The sequence below is a fragment of the Dermacentor andersoni genome, chromosome 5 (genome assembly GCF_023375885.2).
Source record: "Dermacentor andersoni chromosome 5, qqDerAnde1_hic_scaffold, whole genome shotgun sequence".
In the NCBI taxonomy this organism is placed as follows: Eukaryota; Metazoa; Arthropoda; class Arachnida; order Ixodida; family Ixodidae; genus Dermacentor; species Dermacentor andersoni.
This window is the reverse complement of record NC_092818.1, coordinates 90231795-90250492: the sequence shown is the minus strand read 5'-3', so window position 1 is coordinate 90250492 and position 18698 is coordinate 90231795. Positions and strand designations below refer to the sequence as shown.

At 45.7% G+C, this 18698-nt stretch overlaps 1 protein-coding gene across 1 annotated transcript in view; it reads left to right on the top strand.

Annotated features, from left to right (window-relative positions):
* LOC126530855 (uncharacterized) overlaps nt 1–5146 on the top strand; it is a 53305-nt gene extending 48159 nt beyond the window's left edge. The window contains exons 4-6 of the mRNA XM_050178159.3: nt 2383–2517; nt 3434–3545; nt 4831–5146. Of these exons, the coding sequence (XP_050034116.2) occupies nt 2383–2517; nt 3434–3545; nt 4831–5023 (440 nt within the window). The 3' untranslated portion in view covers nt 5024–5146. The remainder of the gene's footprint in view (nt 1–2382; nt 2518–3433; nt 3546–4830) is intronic.
* The last annotated feature ends 13552 nt before the right edge of the window (nt 5147–18698 follow it).

Here is an 18698-nt window from a genome sequence, read left to right as displayed (position 1 = left end):
CACTACTGATTTGTTTGCCCAGCGGAATATAAGGGCGGACTTTCATCCCGTCAAGTTCCGTGACATTGCGCAAAGAATCCAACGCAGCCGCGTGTTCTACGTCAATCGCTAGGACGTTCTTACGGGTGTTCACTCTGATGTCTTTGATTTCATTCGGAACCAGTGCCTCTAGATGTGAAGACACGGCTTGCCTGTTGAGGCGTCTCAGGTTGTCAGTAGCGAGAACTGGCGCGAACAGGATGGTGAGCTCCTCGGTATTCCGCGAAGATCTCACGGTGGACTCACTCGAATTCGAGGATGCGCTGAGAAACCTTCGTTTTGCTTTACGACTCCGCACCAGCTCGAAGGCGTCGTCACAAGAATCTTCACCGCTGACATAGTACTGCATGGTGTCGTCGCTGTCAGTGTCGCTCTCGGTGCCGTTGCGCTTCCTGGAGGCAGCCGCCGCGGGCACTGCCGACTCCGGCGGACGCGCGTGAGACTCCATCTCCATCGCAGTTAAGGAGGAAATAGCAGTTCACTGGCAAAGTCTAAAAAAAATCCACAAAATAAGTAGAGCTGGAAGACTCGGTGTTCTGCCTGAAAGGCACTTCGTCTTCTTCTCCTCCCTAGGTACGTGAGGTCCAGCTAATGGGGAGGAGGTGGCGCCACGTTAAGAGCACATAAAATGATTGCACAAAATGAAAAGAAGCATTAATGTCGAATTGAACGCTGCTGTGCGGTTCTGCGAGTTATGAACTCCTCACTGACAAGAGTGCGCGTTGAGAAGCTTGGTGCGTTGTGATTTGGCCTTACCGAGGTGCATTTAGAACGCAGGCAAGAGCTTACGCGGACAAGAAACGCACTGAAAGAAACAGTTCCCCAAAGAGAATCTAAAGCTTTTGAATTCCCAGACCTAACCAGTCTTAAGTATATCTGCCGAATTTCGCGCTGTTACAGTTCCGGTTTAACCTGCCCCGAGGTGGACACTGAATAGCAGGGTACTCTAAGTAACCGTCTTAGGCAGGCTTTTTGCGTGCTGAGTTTCTGAAACATGTTACGGGTATAAAATTGCATGGGTTTACACAGATTTTCCAAACTACGGATCACGACTCCAGGGTTGCTCGGACCTTTATTGTTTCTGTGTCTATTCGCCACAGGAAGGGACGATAAACGAAGCCAAGGGGAGCTGATGTTTTGTTAATCATGACCCTATAAAACCAACAGCCAATGAAGCCAAGGAAAGCATAGGGTAATTATCTGTGGTTGAAATTAAAGATGCAAAACAAATTCAAAGGGCACTTAGTTATCCCTACGTAGATTAATGCGAAAGCATTGCGACCACCACATGGTTCTTAGAGATTACGCGATAACGCAAGAGCCAGGAAGCTTGAAATGTTCCGTGAATGCAAAAAGCAGTTCAGTGACCCTTAAATAGGAAATTGTGCTCTGCGAGTGCATCATCATCCCGCCACTCCTCATTTTATGACGAAAAATTACATTAAGTAACGCGAGCTCTCCCGGATTTCCTTCTTGTTGCTTACGTCTGGCGTTCCTTGTCACCAAAATAAAACTAACTAGGATGTAAGCTTGCACAACGTGTTCTTTATGTGTTTTCTTTCATCCACGTCGTTGGCCCTTCTTTACCATTTCTAATTTCCTCCAAAGTTATTTTCACTAACAAGGTCATGCGCCTCTGTTCCAAGGATTTTATGCTATACAACCGCGCTCTTGTGAAGCAGGCTTTTAGGGCGATAATAGCGCTAAGGATTCCTTGTCGCGGGAAATCCGGTTTCGGCATCGTTGTTATCCGTGAGCGAAAATTTCCGTACATATTGAGGTATCTGTATGTTTGGCATGTATGTGTATAGGCATGTCACATATGCGGGCTATACTGCCATACCATTCCGTCACTCAAGTTGCTCATACTTTAGCGGTTCTTTAACGTGCACCTAAATCTAAATAAACAGGTGATTTCGCATTTCGTCCCCATCAACATTTTATTGTACTTTTTTTTTTTATTTTCGATATTGCCAGTTTCTTTCCGAGACCATAGCAGGTGGGCGTACTACATGCAGGTAGGTACAATAATGCCTATAACAAATGCGGCCGCCGTGGCCGGCATTCAATCCCGCGAGCAAGAAGCACAATGTAATTGAGACACGCCAGAGTGGGAGACCGCAGTTTAATATTGAAGCCGGGGACTTTCTTTAACGCGCACGTAAATATAAAAGGGCATTCTTGCATTTGAGTCCCCATTTAACTTCAGCCGCCGTGGTCTGAATCGAACCCAGGACATTGAGTTCAGCAGCGCAAATACATAGCCACAGGGTTACCGGGGTGGGTGGAATATTTTTTCCAGGCACACGCTGTTAAACAGATGTTGCCGCCTTCCCCACGCAGCCTCCTCGCTGGGCAGCCACTGTGACCATGACGAGGCCTGCGCCTACTCGGTGCCGCACTCGTCATGCCAGGAGAACGAATGTCGCTGCATTGACGGACACGCTGCGGACTCCCAGTCCACAAAGTGTACACCGTGTAAGTGGCGCACGTCTAGTCGAAATCGACGCGCTATGACCGCAATAAGATTAAGTGACCTGTCTTACCAAATGCGAAACTATTTACCTATAAGATGGGCTGCGACAAGCCAGTTGACAGCTACATGACTATTTACTGCTGTAGCGCATGGGATATCGTAGGCTGGCTGGTACGCCAACCGGGTGGAATTGTGAAGAGGCATTGCGAAATGGACTTACCCGAGTTTAAGGTGCATTTGCGGGCAATGACTGACGCCAGAAAGGCGGGGAGAAGCGCCAAGTGTATTCTCATGGGAAAGCATTGTTTTTTCACACAAAGCAGCACTGGCGGTGGACAGTAGTGGTATAGATATTACGTCTTGTTTTGTGCAGCCATGGACGCAACGTGATAAAGAACTGTATCAGTCACTTTTAAGCACAGTTTGCGGATTTCGAGCAAGTAGTTTTAATAGAAACGAGTGTCTGATGAGAAATCCAATTTATCTCCGTTACTGGAACTCCGGTAGGATCCCAACAATATCAGAGGCAGGGCAAGGTAAGCAACGCAAGGCTGTTCTGAATGAATCAGAAATAAGTTGTGTCCCCAAAAGTAGAAACAGTAAAGAAAGACTGCCCAAGACAGCGCAATGTTTCTAACAGGCAGGAATGTAAGTATCAATATTTTGTGGTAGCTTTCAGCATCATTCCGAATTAATGTGCGAGTGCACTTAATTTTATTTAAAGGAGGCCATCTGAGGTCACCTGTATTTTAATATTTAGCCTCAGAGATTTAAGTTGCGATGTGAACTACAGAAATATCTGTGAATTGTGTTGGTTGAAAGGAGTTACTCATATCGGAAGTTTGTGTATAACGGTGTATCTAAGTTATCGAAAAATGCTTGAGCTAAAGCATTGTTGCATTCTATTCTCCACCACAGCCCGTGGTGTGGCCATCTTGGAGAGCACCGAGCTCACAACCATTGTGAGTGTCGTCGTGTCGCTGATGCTCTTCACTGCTCTCTTCTGCCTCGTCTTTAGGTTCTGTCGCAAGTGAGTTCCCCGAACCTTCTTACTGTCGCTGTTTGTTGACTGCAATATCTCGAAACAATTAATTATTGTAATTAATATGTCAATATATGCGCGCTTAAACCATAAGAAGGGCGGTGCTCTGTTTACCGCCATTAAATAGACACTCGCAGCTCCTTGCGAATCAAGAGCGCTTGTATATATCTAATCGATGTTAGTGAATCGGTTGAGCGATCTTACGATGCCCAAGCGCAGGATACTGTTGCCATTATAATTATACTCGTCACTTAGGGCAATGCTCGAAGCCTATTATCGAACTGTGCCGATAGCCACCGAGTCCGATTAAATGTGCTGTAAAGTAGAATTTGTTGTGCAAGTTGGATCTGTATCTGAGGCGGGTTCTGTTGTCCGAAGGAGATTTTTATAGCGATGGTCAGTTCAATTGTCCCTAAGTGCTCAGTCTTTTATTGTTCTTCTTTGCTTGGTACAGCACCATGTACCAATATTTGTTTCTGTTATACATAATGTCTAGAAAATAAGTGGACGAGTTCACTGTTGAGTTCTATGAGAATAAATTGATTCTGGCTTACACGCACACGGCTCAAGCAGTGCCTCCTCACATATCGACATGGTCAAATGTTTCAACAGAGGCTTTAATTGGTGACGGCACAAAACACGCGAATTCCATCCAACATCCACACGAGGAACATAAATCTGAGGTCGAGATTTGAATACCACGAGCAGTAGGTTTGCCAACGTCCTTGGAGGCACCAGCAGTCTAGGAAAAAAAGCTACTCCCTCTTAATTAAAAGTTGAATTGATCACATATCTTCTGAGTACACGCGTAGCTTACCGTCCGAATATTTAGAAAACAATACCTGCTTTTTAAAATCATTGCCCAAAGCATTCGCGGCAACAATCGTCTTGCGTGGAAATTTGGCACTAGGTTACAGCTGATGGTATGTGTAAGCATCGCGTAGAGTAAACCCGCAAGTTAGCATGGATAGAGAAAATGTGTGCGTTTAGGAGACCAGCACAAGTTTGATCAGTTGAATCCCGTAATTCCCAAGTGACAGTAGTGACAGCGTCACGTAGGCACAACGTAGAGTTACTATTGCCTGCGTTGGGCATACTATGGCCCCGATTGCAAGGCTAGGACTTTGTCATACAGATGGCATTCAATATATTTTCACCAATCTACAAGCAAGCAGGCATACTTGCACGTGAGGACCAGTGCTTTGGCATAAATACGCGGAAAAAATATTTGTACTTGGCTCACCTGCACGGGTGCGCCGAATTCTTGATGCAGGGCCCGCTGCCGTCCTCCCGACCGCAACAGAACGGGCGAGGCAACGTCACAAAGTCCAGACGCTGTGGTGGTTGGCTCTGAGGAAGCATCGCTGGGCAAAAGCGGCGAGCCTGCGGCTGCCAAAGAAGTTCCCGGTTCACTAAGATCATCGCGCAGCTCGGTGGAATATACGGCTTCACGTGTTGCCAGCTAACCCAAGCTGGAACCACAATTAGACACGCGGCGTATACAGCGAGACCTCACGTCCTTCTTCTGCGACGCAATGTAATACAGCACCCGCTTGAACGCTGAATAAAATTTCACATCAATAACAGAATGAGATGCGCCCAGTCGAAATAAGCGTGGCAGCAGCACCGGTTACAGGAGGGCAACCGAAGAATTATCTAGTGCTATGCGCAGTGTCCAGACTGTGCACAAAATGAAAAAAGAAATGCAAGTGCTTTGTGTAAGTAGGATTGAACAGAAAGCAAATAAATTTGCTACGCATGATCTGGAGAAATACGGCAGGAGTCTGTGAAATTCCAGTAGATATAATAAAGGATGGGCGAGGTCTTGTACGGGTACACTTCGTTACCTCATAACTTCAAGTGATCATGAAACTTGCGAAAGGCCAAAGTGACAAACATTAGGAAAAGAGACGCTCAATAATTGAACAACCAATTAGCTTGTTTTCTGTACAGTGCAAACCATTCGTTAAGATACTTTTGTATGTGTCACCCACCGTGGTGGCGTAGTGGCTATGGCGTTGCGCTAAATGAACCAACCAGCTCAATTTTCAACCCTTCTGTGATAAGGATTGGAGTCGAGCTTAATGAATCTCTATCGTATAGCTGCCAAAAATACGGTCCAGTGCAGACTAAGATGGTAAAGTTACTGATCATTGTTACCTTAATTGGTGCCATAATGCTAGTAGTATATTTTTGCGGAATATGGATGCGAAGTTGGACGGGGGCGTGAGGGAAGGGGGGTGATAATTACGAGGGGAAATGTTCAGACAGAGCGTTCTAGGTGATAAATAGACAAACAAAAACGAAGCGGACTGTTAGATGGGTTCCTATACCCAGCCACTGTAAGCTCAAATAAGATATTACTTTAGAACATCGCATACCTTTCTGATCAACAGTGCACTGAAAACAGCGCACTGAAAACGAAGACGAAGGGAGACGTCGACACAACACAAGCGCTGACTTTCAAGTGGAAAATTTATAGAATCGACAAGTTAATATACACATGAAATGCGCTAGTGCATGACGACTTCCTTCGTCTTCGTTTTGAGTGCGCTATTGCATGTTTGGCATGAATGAAAACCCACTCGCCCAGTTTTCCATACTCTTTTACATAAGAAAGATCTACATAAGAAGAAAGGCCTTTTATTTGCAGAAACTAGCTGAACCTAAGGTCCCTGAATGAACAAAGCGACTCTGGCTCGACCTAATCAGTGTCGCTGTCATCATAAATATCGATCATCGCTGCTTCATTGCTAGACGCGTCACCATTGTCTGTATAGCCATGATCGTCGTCCTTCAACTTGAAACCAACAACGGGGCTTCGATATTACACCATGGCGAAATGTCCCGAAAAAATTGCCTGTGGTTTAGCTCTGGTTAACCCTAGTTGAATTGCGAAAGCAAGAGCTGCATGACTACGCTTGTGGTGTTAGCTTGTGGTTACGCGTCTGGTTTAGCTCTGTTCTATAGACGCAAGACACTGTTCAGGTAACGACTAGGCTAGGTAACGACTAGGTAACGTCTACACAGCGTCTCATTCCGACGCTCTCGAGAACTCAAAGCGGTCTCTTCCGCAGTTGAAGAGTCACTCCGGGACGTGGCACCACTTCTTCTAGCCGCATGTTCCTTACGACACTTCTCAAGTCGTGCGGGACGTTCATCTGGCGTCTCCTGAGCGCGCTGTCTCTTCCTCGCTTCGTGCTGTCAATGTTGCGTCTCTTTCGCGCTCTCCATAACGACTAAATACACTGAGGTGAAGCGCATATTGGCGGCGAGGAGTTACGCAGTCGCCATCTATCGGAAGCGCCTGGCTGGCGTAGTATGAGGGATCACGTGGCGCGCTCCTCATAGGTTTTGCTGTCAGCGCTCACTGAAAACACCACACACGAGCTCTCCCGGACATTTCTGTAAGTGCTTTTGAAACGAGAGAAGTTTGTTACTGTCTACATAATAATCATGGGCAAACTGAAAGCATAGAATTGTTTACAGACGCTATCTCTTTACCGAATACGTACAGTGAACGCCACTGCGCGCGGTCGCCGCGATGGAGTCTCCCGAAGCGGCTTCTTGCGTGAAAGGCAGGTAAACGCTGAGAACAAACTATGTGAAATATGTTCTTATAGTGTTTGTATAACTGAATGGAGCGTAATAGAATGAAGCCTCAATGCAGCGATCGCACAGATTCGCAGCGACCGACTGCGTGTCTGCATGCTTGTCCGCGCACTGTTTCGCTTTCACCGCGTGCGCGTTTTCGCGCCGTGCCATGAGCTTTAGGCCGCAGAATATGAGCATTTGACAGTATACAAGCGACCATTCTTGCGTGGGCGCTGTCAGAGTTGTTCAAAAATAATTTCATTGTAGAGACTTCGACGGGGACTGTGATGTGCCGTCGCGACGATTCAATCTTTTTTTTTTTTTCTTCTTCTAAATTCTTGGACTTTTCAATATTATTTCTCGAGTTGCGTTGCACTGAATGTTTATCGGTGTTCTCAGCGTGCGATTTCCCGCTCCTTCTTTCTTGAATTCCAGTGCATTAATTCATAACACAAACATGACCATATGCCATGCTTTTTATTTAATGTGCTTCTTACCGCTCCCTTTCCACTCCAGTGAACTTGCCAGTATCTATAGCATCGGCAAGTTCATAGACCAAACCGTCATGGCATTAGTCGGGCAGCGGACTCGGGCTAGCGTCTCAGTGCGCGTTTTCCGAACATCGCAGACTCGGCGCCGTAGCAGAAATCTTCATCGCGTCTGTGCTTGCTGCATACCCGAGTTGTAGCCGATGACTGTTTGCCGGTTTTATGTTTCGCGGACCAAGCTTCACGCAGCTTCTTGTGCTGCGGCTACGTGTGGCTGACACCGGGCTCCGTTGCGTACGTCCGGCACTGCGGCACCGAGCAGTAGCCTACCATGTTGCGCGCCTTCAAAGGCAGCCACTACCTATTGTGGTGCTTTCAAGCGTTGTAAAGGAGACACTCGAAGCGGGAGAATCTCGCCACTAAATGAGGACCGCAGCGTACGAGGGAATTGAAACTCGCTTTCAGCTCGCTTCGGCGCTCCCGAAGCAGCCGACGCGGGCGCTATGTTCACGCGTAGCCCCGCTCTAGAGAAGCAAATCCTGGCTGTCCGGCGTGCCCGCGACCGGGCCGGTGGGCTAGACCTGCCGGTCCCGACGTGGGACTAGCCAGGTGCGCGACGAGTTCGCGTTCTCGCCGGACCTGCAATAAAAGTTTCTTCACTCACTCACTCACGTGATCCCTAATAGCCCGTTACGCCGACGGTGGCGCCAGATTTTCCAGTGGTGGAGCTCGAGGCCAATATGTATATATATATATATATATATATATATATATATACACACCCCCAGCGAGGCGACACCTACTCTCCCTTTACCCCAGCGGAGCACATCTGGTGGGGCGAGCGGCGACGGCAGCGGCGTCGACGGGGGCGTCATCTGTTGGAGCTTGGCTGCGGCGTTTCTAGGCAACGGCGTCTCAAGGTCTTTCGTCGGCAACGGCATATGACATACGGCTGCCTGCGTACGGCATACGACGCAACGAGCCGAAATGGCTCGCTGGCTAGAGTAGTAAAGCTTTCGCTTTAAAGATAAGGCCGATATTACCTATTCATGAATGGCTGACGAAGTTCACGAAATTGTAGAAACCGACCTCTTGCGTTTTGGATGGAATTGTGGCTGTGCTTTCCGATAGTGTGCATGGGGTTTACACGTGGCTGTTTGGCTAGCATGCGCTGTCATCATCACCGGCCAGAAACAAAGAAATGATTACTCTAAAGATGCTCTATTTTCGATGACCAATGTATCGGCGTGAACATTATGCTAGCAAATAGCGTAACCTATTTGAAGGTGTGTGCTACGTAGGACAGCTGTATTTAGCAGTCATATGGGGTTTGCATTGTGAGAATGCGTCTGATAGAGTAATGACCTTATAGGCGCGATGAAATGGAGTTTTCCGCAAATGACAAGTGCCGGCAGAGAACAGAGGGGAGCTGTGTACTTAATGTACCGAATAAAATGCAAAATATAGTAGCACGCCGACGTCATATTATTCCTCTCGTCTTACAGCGCAGATAATCATATGATGCAGCACACTTTACTGTCTTTCTTTTCTTCCTCGCCTACTTCACAAATAATCTTACGTAATGCAGTGTCGTCTCGATAGCGGCAGCGCGAAAGTTTGTTACCATCGAATTCCTGTCCTGTCTTCTTACATGTGATGGTCTAGAAAGCGCAACCAATGTTTCCTATTACAATGAACCAACTTGCCCAACAACGCATCCTGCTAAACACAAAAGGTATTGCCTTATTCCTGGCAGAATCCTTGCGTAGTCACACTAAACATAACTAATAGAAATTAGAGGACTGGATTGAGAATGTGAAACCTTCTTATTAGGCGCACAACATTGCTAGTATTGTTCAATGCTCTTCACGTACCCGGGTCTGATCAGTTATTCGCATACATCAGCCCTCTTAGTAAAGATTGCTACATGAGGACTCATTCAGAAGACGAAAGAAAACCGGACTACCATCAGATCTCACCAGAAGCAGCCGATTAAGGTAAGGACGTAGTACGTTCCCATGAGGATTCCAGAAATATGATCACGCTAATCCGCCAAACACGAGTCGCAATTCGTTATGCCCGATCTCAAGCTCCTAGATTTTGAGGGCTCCTGGTTACGAGACAAGTAACTGGCAAAATACAACACCGACCACTGGTTCTAGCCTGGATCACGCTAGTAACCCAAGGCAGAGCACAGACGGCGCTAGGTTCTATGCTTTCCTTAAAAGCGAGGAGTAAGTCTCCAACACTCTACACGCGTTTCACCGTTCAGATTCGCTCTTGTGAGTTCTCTTCAAATTATTCCTTCTTGTGGTGAGTGCCCTGGTTCCCTTGGAGCTTGAGGGCACTCACAGAAAACTCTGTGATGGCATTTCAGAAACGAAGTGAACCGCCTGAAAGCGAATATGAACACAGAGCATGACGTGTAAAACCAGACAATTTCTCCCGCCGAGTCTATATCGCCCTTCGCGCATGCAGCAACAGTGGACCCCTGGGTAGAATGCAATAACCTACAGATGATCCGAAACCCTCGAGAGAGAGAGCTGAAAACTCTGCACACCTATAGAAAGGAGAAAGTGGGTACACTGCGCGAGGGTTCACACTCGGTAGTGATGGCAATCATGCAGAAATCGAGGGACTCCCACTCCCAACCTCTCTTGCTGTTGGCTTGTGGTATTCATCTTGCTAGTAAACTAATATGCAAGCACCAAATTTTAAAGCAAAGCTTTCTTTGCCTCTTCGCCGTTTACACTGCCGCTGCATTGCACGCCGCGTCGGGAGGTGGTTCAGAGCCTGCATATACATGGCAGGAGCTTGGCAGAGACTAAGGTGACGCAAGGAACTCGTTTGGACCTTAGCACAGCGTCGAATATGCATAACGTCTTCTGGTGCTCCTAGGGTGTCACCACAATACCCTCTTGACGGCTGTAATTATCCGTGAACCCCCGCAAAAGCATTGCAAGACCTGCAGTGCTTACCTTTCTACTAGCGTGCAACTAGAGTGGAAGTATATAGAATGCTAGAGAGGAACTGGGGGAGAAGGCAGAGAATGGGTAGAATCGGCGCACTCACGAAACGAGAGACAATAGCCTTCACACTCTGCGCTCGCAACTCGCATACATGTGAAGAGGGCGGGAAAGGGAAAAGGTGACGTGAGAAGGCGAGAAAACGACACTAGTTGGGTGTCTCGAGGCGCGCGCCCCCGAGGCACCCTAACTACTACTAGACGCGACAGCAGTTGCGGACAAACTGGATGAATTTAAGTTCAAGGCACGGTACGGTAAGTTTCTGTTATTTCTGAAACATAAACACTGTGCGAATTTGCCAAGTGGGCAATTGACGCACGACGTGCAGACTGAAAAGCCGCATTAAAGCACTGTAGCGTCTAGGTGAAAACACAACCCCGTAGAGTCAAGGCGTCGCAGTATATTTAATGATTCGCTGCCTGCCGTGGTACCTTTGCGGCTATGGCATTGATTGAGGCTGCGGATGCAATCCCGAGCACTGCAGCCACGATGATTTCGACGAGGAACGAGGGCGAAATACAAAAAAAAAAGAAAAAATGCTGAGTGCTTCGGCTTACGTGCTCGTTAAGAAACCCCAGGGGTTCCAAATAAATTCGTAATCTGCCCCTGCAGCGTGCCTGATAATCCGGTTGTGGTTTTGGCACATGCAGCCCCATAATTCAAGTAAAGACAATACTAAGCTTAGGTTTACAATGGCTTTGATAGAAAATAACATGGAATTTTGGTGAATATATATTCAACGCGCGTATGTTTTCCTTCGAAATGTCTAACGCGAAAGCGTTACGTGACACCATACTTACATATATATTTTTTATTATCTTGCGTGCTTCATGTATATTGTTGTTTTTATTCAAATTACATGGGTTGAGCAACTATAACTTGACATGAATGGTTTGACAGCACAAGTGTCGTGTTGTAAAAGTATGTGTATCTGTAATTAAGGTCGCTATATTGTGTACATGTCGTCATTTTTCACGTTTACGGAACAAGTACAAACTTCCAAAAATATGTGTTCTTTTTAAACTGTTTTTTTTTCTCTTGCGTTGAAATATGTTCGCGTATGTGTGTTTTTTTTTTTTTTTTTCATCATAGCGTGCATGCTGGCCTGCGTGCCACACTGCATCTGGAGCAAAGGCCCTTGTCAAGCTATTAAGGCTTTTGCTTTTGCTCCTGTTTCTGTTCCGGTACAGAAAGAAACAAATAAAATGAAAAAAGAAATAATTAGCGTAGAGGCAATACTAACCTTCTCGGAGGTTACAAACAACGGTTCACAACCACGGCTCAAGCAAACACGTCTCGACGTGTGTTCTGTGTACTACGCAGACAAACTGCAGTGATGCATGCAAGGTAATATTTATCATCAACTAACCACCCTTGTATTGCACTAAACGCCGAAGAAGTTTAACATTCATCGTCAACACCACCGCTAATTATCGTCAATCAAAGCAAACAGTGCAGAAAGCTTCGCTAACTTCGGTACCTATAGTGCGTGGGATACGCATAATGTTTTTTTCTTGCAGTGATCGATGAATAAACAGGGCCAGTCGAAGCGCAAAAGGCGTGTTTACTGCATAACCAGCAGGTGTCACGCTACACAACTTCTTATTCGCTTACCGCCTCCGTTACCAGAAATAGCATGCCGGTGAGTTTTAAGATGAACTATGAGAACTTTAGAAGTTCCAAGTAAGATCTAGATGAGCTAACAGCTATGCGAAGTTACGAAGATGAAAATGCGGTTTAATCCTAATAGAACACGCCGTCCTGTGGTTGTGCAAGATTAAGAGCTTCCGACATGTTAGTGTTGTGATTGTTGGCGAAGATAGCGTAGCAGGGAGGGTGATATTCTCATTTTGTATAATCTACAGAACAGTACCCGCGGTTCCCATTGCAGGTTTACACGTGCGAATGGCGAAGTTCTCATATAATGACCCCTAAGTGGTGTTATGGCCATGATCAAGTCGGAAGCTACGAAAGCTAGAATTCCGCATGTGTTCCTAAACTATTGCTTACAATAAGTTTAGCACGAAGCAAACATCTACCCATACAAACATACACGAAATAGCGTTCACTCCGTCTGGTCTTGAGTAGCTTCGCGCTAAAGCTATTGGTATAAATAATGCCCCAAATATACAAAGTACAACCTCTCCTCTTTTTTGGACTCCTTTCCTTGTGCACACAAAAAACACACGCAATAGAAAGAACAGAATAAACGTGAAGATTGTCGCAAACGTAGGATGACGCGTGAACTCCAGCGTATATTCGAAGAAAGAAAAGACTGATTATTTCGGAAATTTACGCGTACGCGCGATGAAGTGGACCGCAATGCTTGTAAGCAATTCTGTAATGCTTTGAATAAAGGAATGAAGAACTCAAGGAATCTGTATCAGATACAAACATTTATTTCGTGGTCAAAACGAGCAGATATGTTACTGAATAAAAATAAACAGTTTGATGGGCCGTAATCCAAGAACAGAACAAATTGAAGAGATGCTCACTGATGGAAACATTGTCAATGGAGAGGCTATGAACAATGTTTTCCTAATGATTACTTGCTTATAGAAACATTATTGACACATCACCGGCCTATTGGCGAACTCTGGGCCCAGAATCTACAAATACGTTTATTTTTTCTTAGCAAGTACTATTCAACCAGAAGTCCGCACAGGATTCTTTGTTTAACAAAACAGTCGCAGCCACGACGCCCATGGCGTGGGCACTGGGCATGCCCATATACTCGTCCACGCAAAAATTGCTAGACATGGGCGCCCACCACACAGTGGAGGAGCTCATCGAAGCCGACCTCTCTAATCAGAGAATCCAGCTCAGTCACACGGAACACGGACGAGCCGTCCTACGCAAGATAGGATGGCAGATCGAGCCAGTACCCATCACGACGGCCCTTCCGGAAGACTGGAAAACGATCATTTAGACCAAACCCCTTCCCCTGAACATGACGCCGGGCAAGGACGACGAGAGGCGTACAGCGCGAGCCAGAGCCATAGCCCGGAAGCTGGAAGAGAAGCCCAGGGTCCTCCACGCAGACACCTCGCTCCCAAAACACAGTGACCGTGCAGTGGTGGTGGTTACGTCAAAAGACAGGCTGATCGTCAGCGCGTCCCTGAAGACAACAGACACAGCAGTTGCTGAAGAAGCGGCCGTGGCCCTCGCACTCACACAGCCGAGCGTGGACACCGTAGTCACCGACTCAAAGACAGCCTACAGAAGCTTCCGCAGGGGGGTAATCTCTTCTGCGGCCCGAGCCATTCTAGGCAAGCACAAGCATCCGGGAAGAGCCATAGAGCTCGGGTGGGTCCCGGCTCACTCGCAGGTAGCAGGCAACACCATCGCCGACTACCATGCCCGAGAAATGTCAATCCGGGCAGAGCACGAGCCGGAAGAGCTACCGCACCCGGTTACCAGCTTTCGGGACATTACCCGGATGTACCGAGAGGAAAGGTGCAGACTGCCAGAAACGCACCCCAAACTCACCAGGCAACAACAGACGATCCTGCGTCGAGCGCAGGCGGGATCGCTTGCGCATCCCGTACTCATGAACTGCATGTAGCCTGCGCAATACGATATGCTCTGTCCTTTTTGCTGAAGAGAAAAGGGCACCCTGCCGCACGTCTTGGCAGAGTGCACAGAACTCAAGACCCCCCTCTCCTCCCCGTCCCACCAACACCCCCAAACCCCAACCCCTTGAGCGATGGGCGACCTTGTTATCCAGCCCCACCCTACCGATTCAGGTAGCACTGAAGCACAGGGGCGAGGAGCAGCTGGAAACATATGGGTCGCGTAACTAGGGAACCACGCCGTCTGGTGCCTGCGCGCAGCACCAATTTATTTCGGGCCCAGTAAATGTTGCTTCATCATCATCCATGGCATGGAAGTAAAGGCAGTTAAATATGTTATTTAACAGATAAGTCAGGTACTAGTACGCGTTTCAGTCTCTATGTTTTGACAGGGGTTCTTCCTTCGAATATGCAAACGGTGTGCGTAATAGCTATCAACAAAAAATAATAAACAAGCGTAACGTTGCAAATTATCAACCGGTATATTTTCCCCTTATTTTCTAAATGCATCGAAAAAATAATATTTTAGCCGCTAATCCTCTGTTTGCAACAACTATGTCATGAAAAATTGCAGTCTGGCTTCAAAAAAAAAAAAAAAAGGTCTGCAGAAATCGATCTACTGCATCAAAAAGAAAATATACTACAACCGTCTGAATAAAAAAAATAAAGTTATTCCAATTATCGTGGACTTCGCTCAAGCACTTGACTACATTCACCACGTCATTTTATTGAAAAAGTAAAACATTATGGCATTCAAAGACTGCTACTCAAGTTACTTAAAAGCTATCTGGCGCATGCATGTCAATTTGTTTCTGTAAATGATTTAATATCACATAAAAAGAAAATAACTTGAGCTGTACTAACAGGGAGCATTCTTGGCCCTTTATTGTTCAGGTTATATATTACTTGCGTAGTCTATATCTCTCCAAAAGATAAGTTTACTTTCTATGCAGAAGACACGAGCATATTTGTCACCACAGCACCAGATAATATTCTTCATTGTAGCTAATGACGTCTTACGGAAGCTATACAACTGGACAAGTAACAATAAGTTAAAGATAACTGCGAACTAAAACGAAAGCCCACCGCAGTGGCTTAGCGGCTTTCATGTGGCGCCACTAGGCAGGAGGTCGCGCTATTAAATCCCGGCAATGGCTGCGGCACTTGGATGGAGGGCGAGATGCAAAAACTCCCATGTACCGTGCATTGGGGGCACCTTAAATATCCTCTGATGGTCAAAATCCGCAGTCGCCCACTACGGCGTGCCTCATGATAAAATTGTGGTTTGGGCACGTAAAATCCCAGAATTGAATCCAACTAAAACGAAAGCGGTAGTTTTGTTAAACAAGTCTCTTTCCAGAATAGCATATATTATTAAGAAGCATTAATATAGAAAGAGTGAAGTCAGCTAAAGCACTCGGGGTACGTTTCTCCGACATTTTTTTTTTTTTTTTGCTGTAGGATGAACACGTGAATAATAATGAAACAGGATTAATCCGGATAACTAAATACGTATCTCATTTTGTTGTAGCGCAAGCTGAACAAAGACCAAAGAAAGGCAGATCTGACGCACACAGCGCTATGTATCTTTTTGTTTTCTTTGTTCAGCTTACGCTACAACAAAATAAGATGTGCCGTACGAACAAGCCCCCACAGCTATCCTCATGGATAACTGGAATTTTAAGCCATATCGGTTATCTTATCCCTAACTCGGTGAGATTATTGATATACAAATCGTTCTTTAGTTCCTATCTTACCTACTGTTGTTTGGTTAGGGAAGCAACTACAGAAACAAATTTAACAAAGCGCTCTTAATACAGAAGAAGATACTGAGGCTGATGACAACGCTTCAGTTTAGCACCTAGTATATATATATATATATATATATATATATATATATATATATATATATATATATGGGAAAATCAGAGTTGACGACCTCTATCACTCCATACTATTTCGAAAATACTGTCAGAGCTTCAAACCCTCAAAATTTCTGTTCATAGAGATTGCCAATCTCTGCTTGAAGGAAAAGGCTTTCGAAACAATAAATACAGAAATTGGAATACAACGCAACTGCAAAGCAAAGTTTGCACATATCAACGCTACATGGCGAGCATGTAACATCGCGTGACCAGTGGCACAGTTCGATGCTGATCGTGCGGATATTTCCGCTGATGATGATTATTTATTGGCAGCTCCATTGAAACGGGGTGGTGACAAACAGCCACTTAGCCTGTTTGATGTAATCAGGTATGCTAAACAAGTTTTTGAATATAGCATTCCTTAAACTTCTATTTATTACTCAAGACAATCCATCCACTTCTTGGTCAATCCCGCACAGTGGGTAGCAGTCACATACTTGAGAGGAAAAAGAAATTACCTTGCACCGCTACCTATGTCACTGCTACACGGCGTGCCACCTGTACGTAATAATATGCAACTCCAAGGCAAAGTGCGCACGTATCGACACTATGCTGCGCGCTCTCACGTCACCTTAAAAGTGTCCCGATACGATGCTGATTATGGTGATGATGATAATAAGCACGACGATTTATTGGCATCCCCTTCGAAACGGGATGGTGACAAAGTCACCTAGCCTGCCTGATTTATTCAGGTATGCCATACGTGGTTTTCATTCTAGCATTTTATATATATATCTCCTCAATATTCTTTTTCTTCCTCAAGAAAATAAAACAGTTTATTCACCATTCCCCCCCCCTCCCCCCAGAGGGTAGGAGCTTGGCGATAGCTGCAATGGACAGCGGTGGCGGCGGCGGCAGCGGTGGACAACATCACCAACCTAAATAGCTATTAGCATGAGCCCGTAAACGCTCACGCTGTAAGAAGTGAGTCAACCATTCATGCGCTTGGTGCGTTTGCTACGTGCAGGATAAACAAGAAACAAATTCTATACGTAGAGGGGTATACACTTGGCAAAACCAAGTGCATACGTAGAGAGGTTGACTTAGCGAGGTCGTACAGGTTAGCCTGGCGGCACGCCTGGTTTGCTACACTGGGTGTGCTACACTACGGGAACGATGCGGTCCAAAATTTGTAAGCGCATTAAGCCGAATATAGCCTGCTATTTTGAGACACGTTGCCACCCTTGCATCTTGGCACGCCCTAACGAGCTGGCGGGTCCCCCTTATAATGACCCGTCAAGGTTTTCTTTGTCCACGCGCCAAGCTTCAAAGGGTTGCCGACGCTACCCAACGTGGGCGTAATGTGATGCCTTATCGCAGTGCATGCTACAACATTCACCGCTACAACCATGGTTTTAACAGGCTGGCTCGTATTGCAGGGTAGGCATAAAATGAAGACACCACTTCCTGCGGTAGAGAAGGTGCTGGAGGCTCTACGTTGCATTATACTTGAGACTCTTATAAAAATACAATTGAACCTGCTATGTAACGCATTGATCAAGCCAAAACCAATCTCATGTGGTGACTGAATTTTCCCCTAGAAAAGACAATGTAAATATAGTTATTTATTTTATTTACACAATACTTATGGCAGGAATGCTGCCCATGCAGGAGAGGGTTTACAAAAGATGATTTTCCTGCAGTCTCACAAATTAAGCATAAGATGTGCATCAACAACACATACCGGTAAATGATTCAATTATTCGCTCTTAAGCGTAAAAAAAGATTTATGAAAGATATTAGTCCGGGCAAAGTATGACCGGACTACTTTAAAATGAAAAATACGCGACGACCTGTGTGGAACATGGGTGATATATGTGACATTTGCTAAACCTGTTTGGTTATGAAACAACAAGTAAAAAATTTCAGCCTGGCGATTTTTCGGCGCACATGGCGAGGATCCAGTCAAAGTTGTCCTAACATGCCAGAAGCTGATGATGGTGTTTTGTAATCACAGCAAATAAACCCCGCGGCCAGGCGCTGAATTCGTTCAAGTTTATCAATTTCCTTATTAATGAATGAGTCCCACACTATGGAAGCATACTCTAAGACTGGGCGTACGAGGGTACGATAAGCTTGCAGATTGACAGATGAAGGTCACTTCTTTAGTTTTCTACTTAGAAAACATGTTTTTTGAAGGGTTTGTTGCATATGTTGTTAATATGCGTGTCCCATTTTTTAATTATTGTTATGCCTAAGTATTTCACATAGGTAATAGATTCAAGGTTCCGATTGCCAATAGGGTAAGTATAAAGTAATGGTTTTTGTTTCAATGTTATTGTCACTGACAACGTTTTGGAAAAGTTTATTTGCATTCCTCTGTCGTCGCACCAGTCCGCGAGTTTCCAAAGACTACTGTTAAGTGTATCCTGGCATGAAGAACTTCTGACAGCAGAATAAATGACACAATCGTCAGCAAACAACCTCACCGTGGCATTAGGATCCAAATTTTTAGCAATATCATTTACATAGATAAGAAACAGCAGGAGTCCCAACACTGACCCCAGTGGTACACCAGATAAAACAGGCAGGCTAT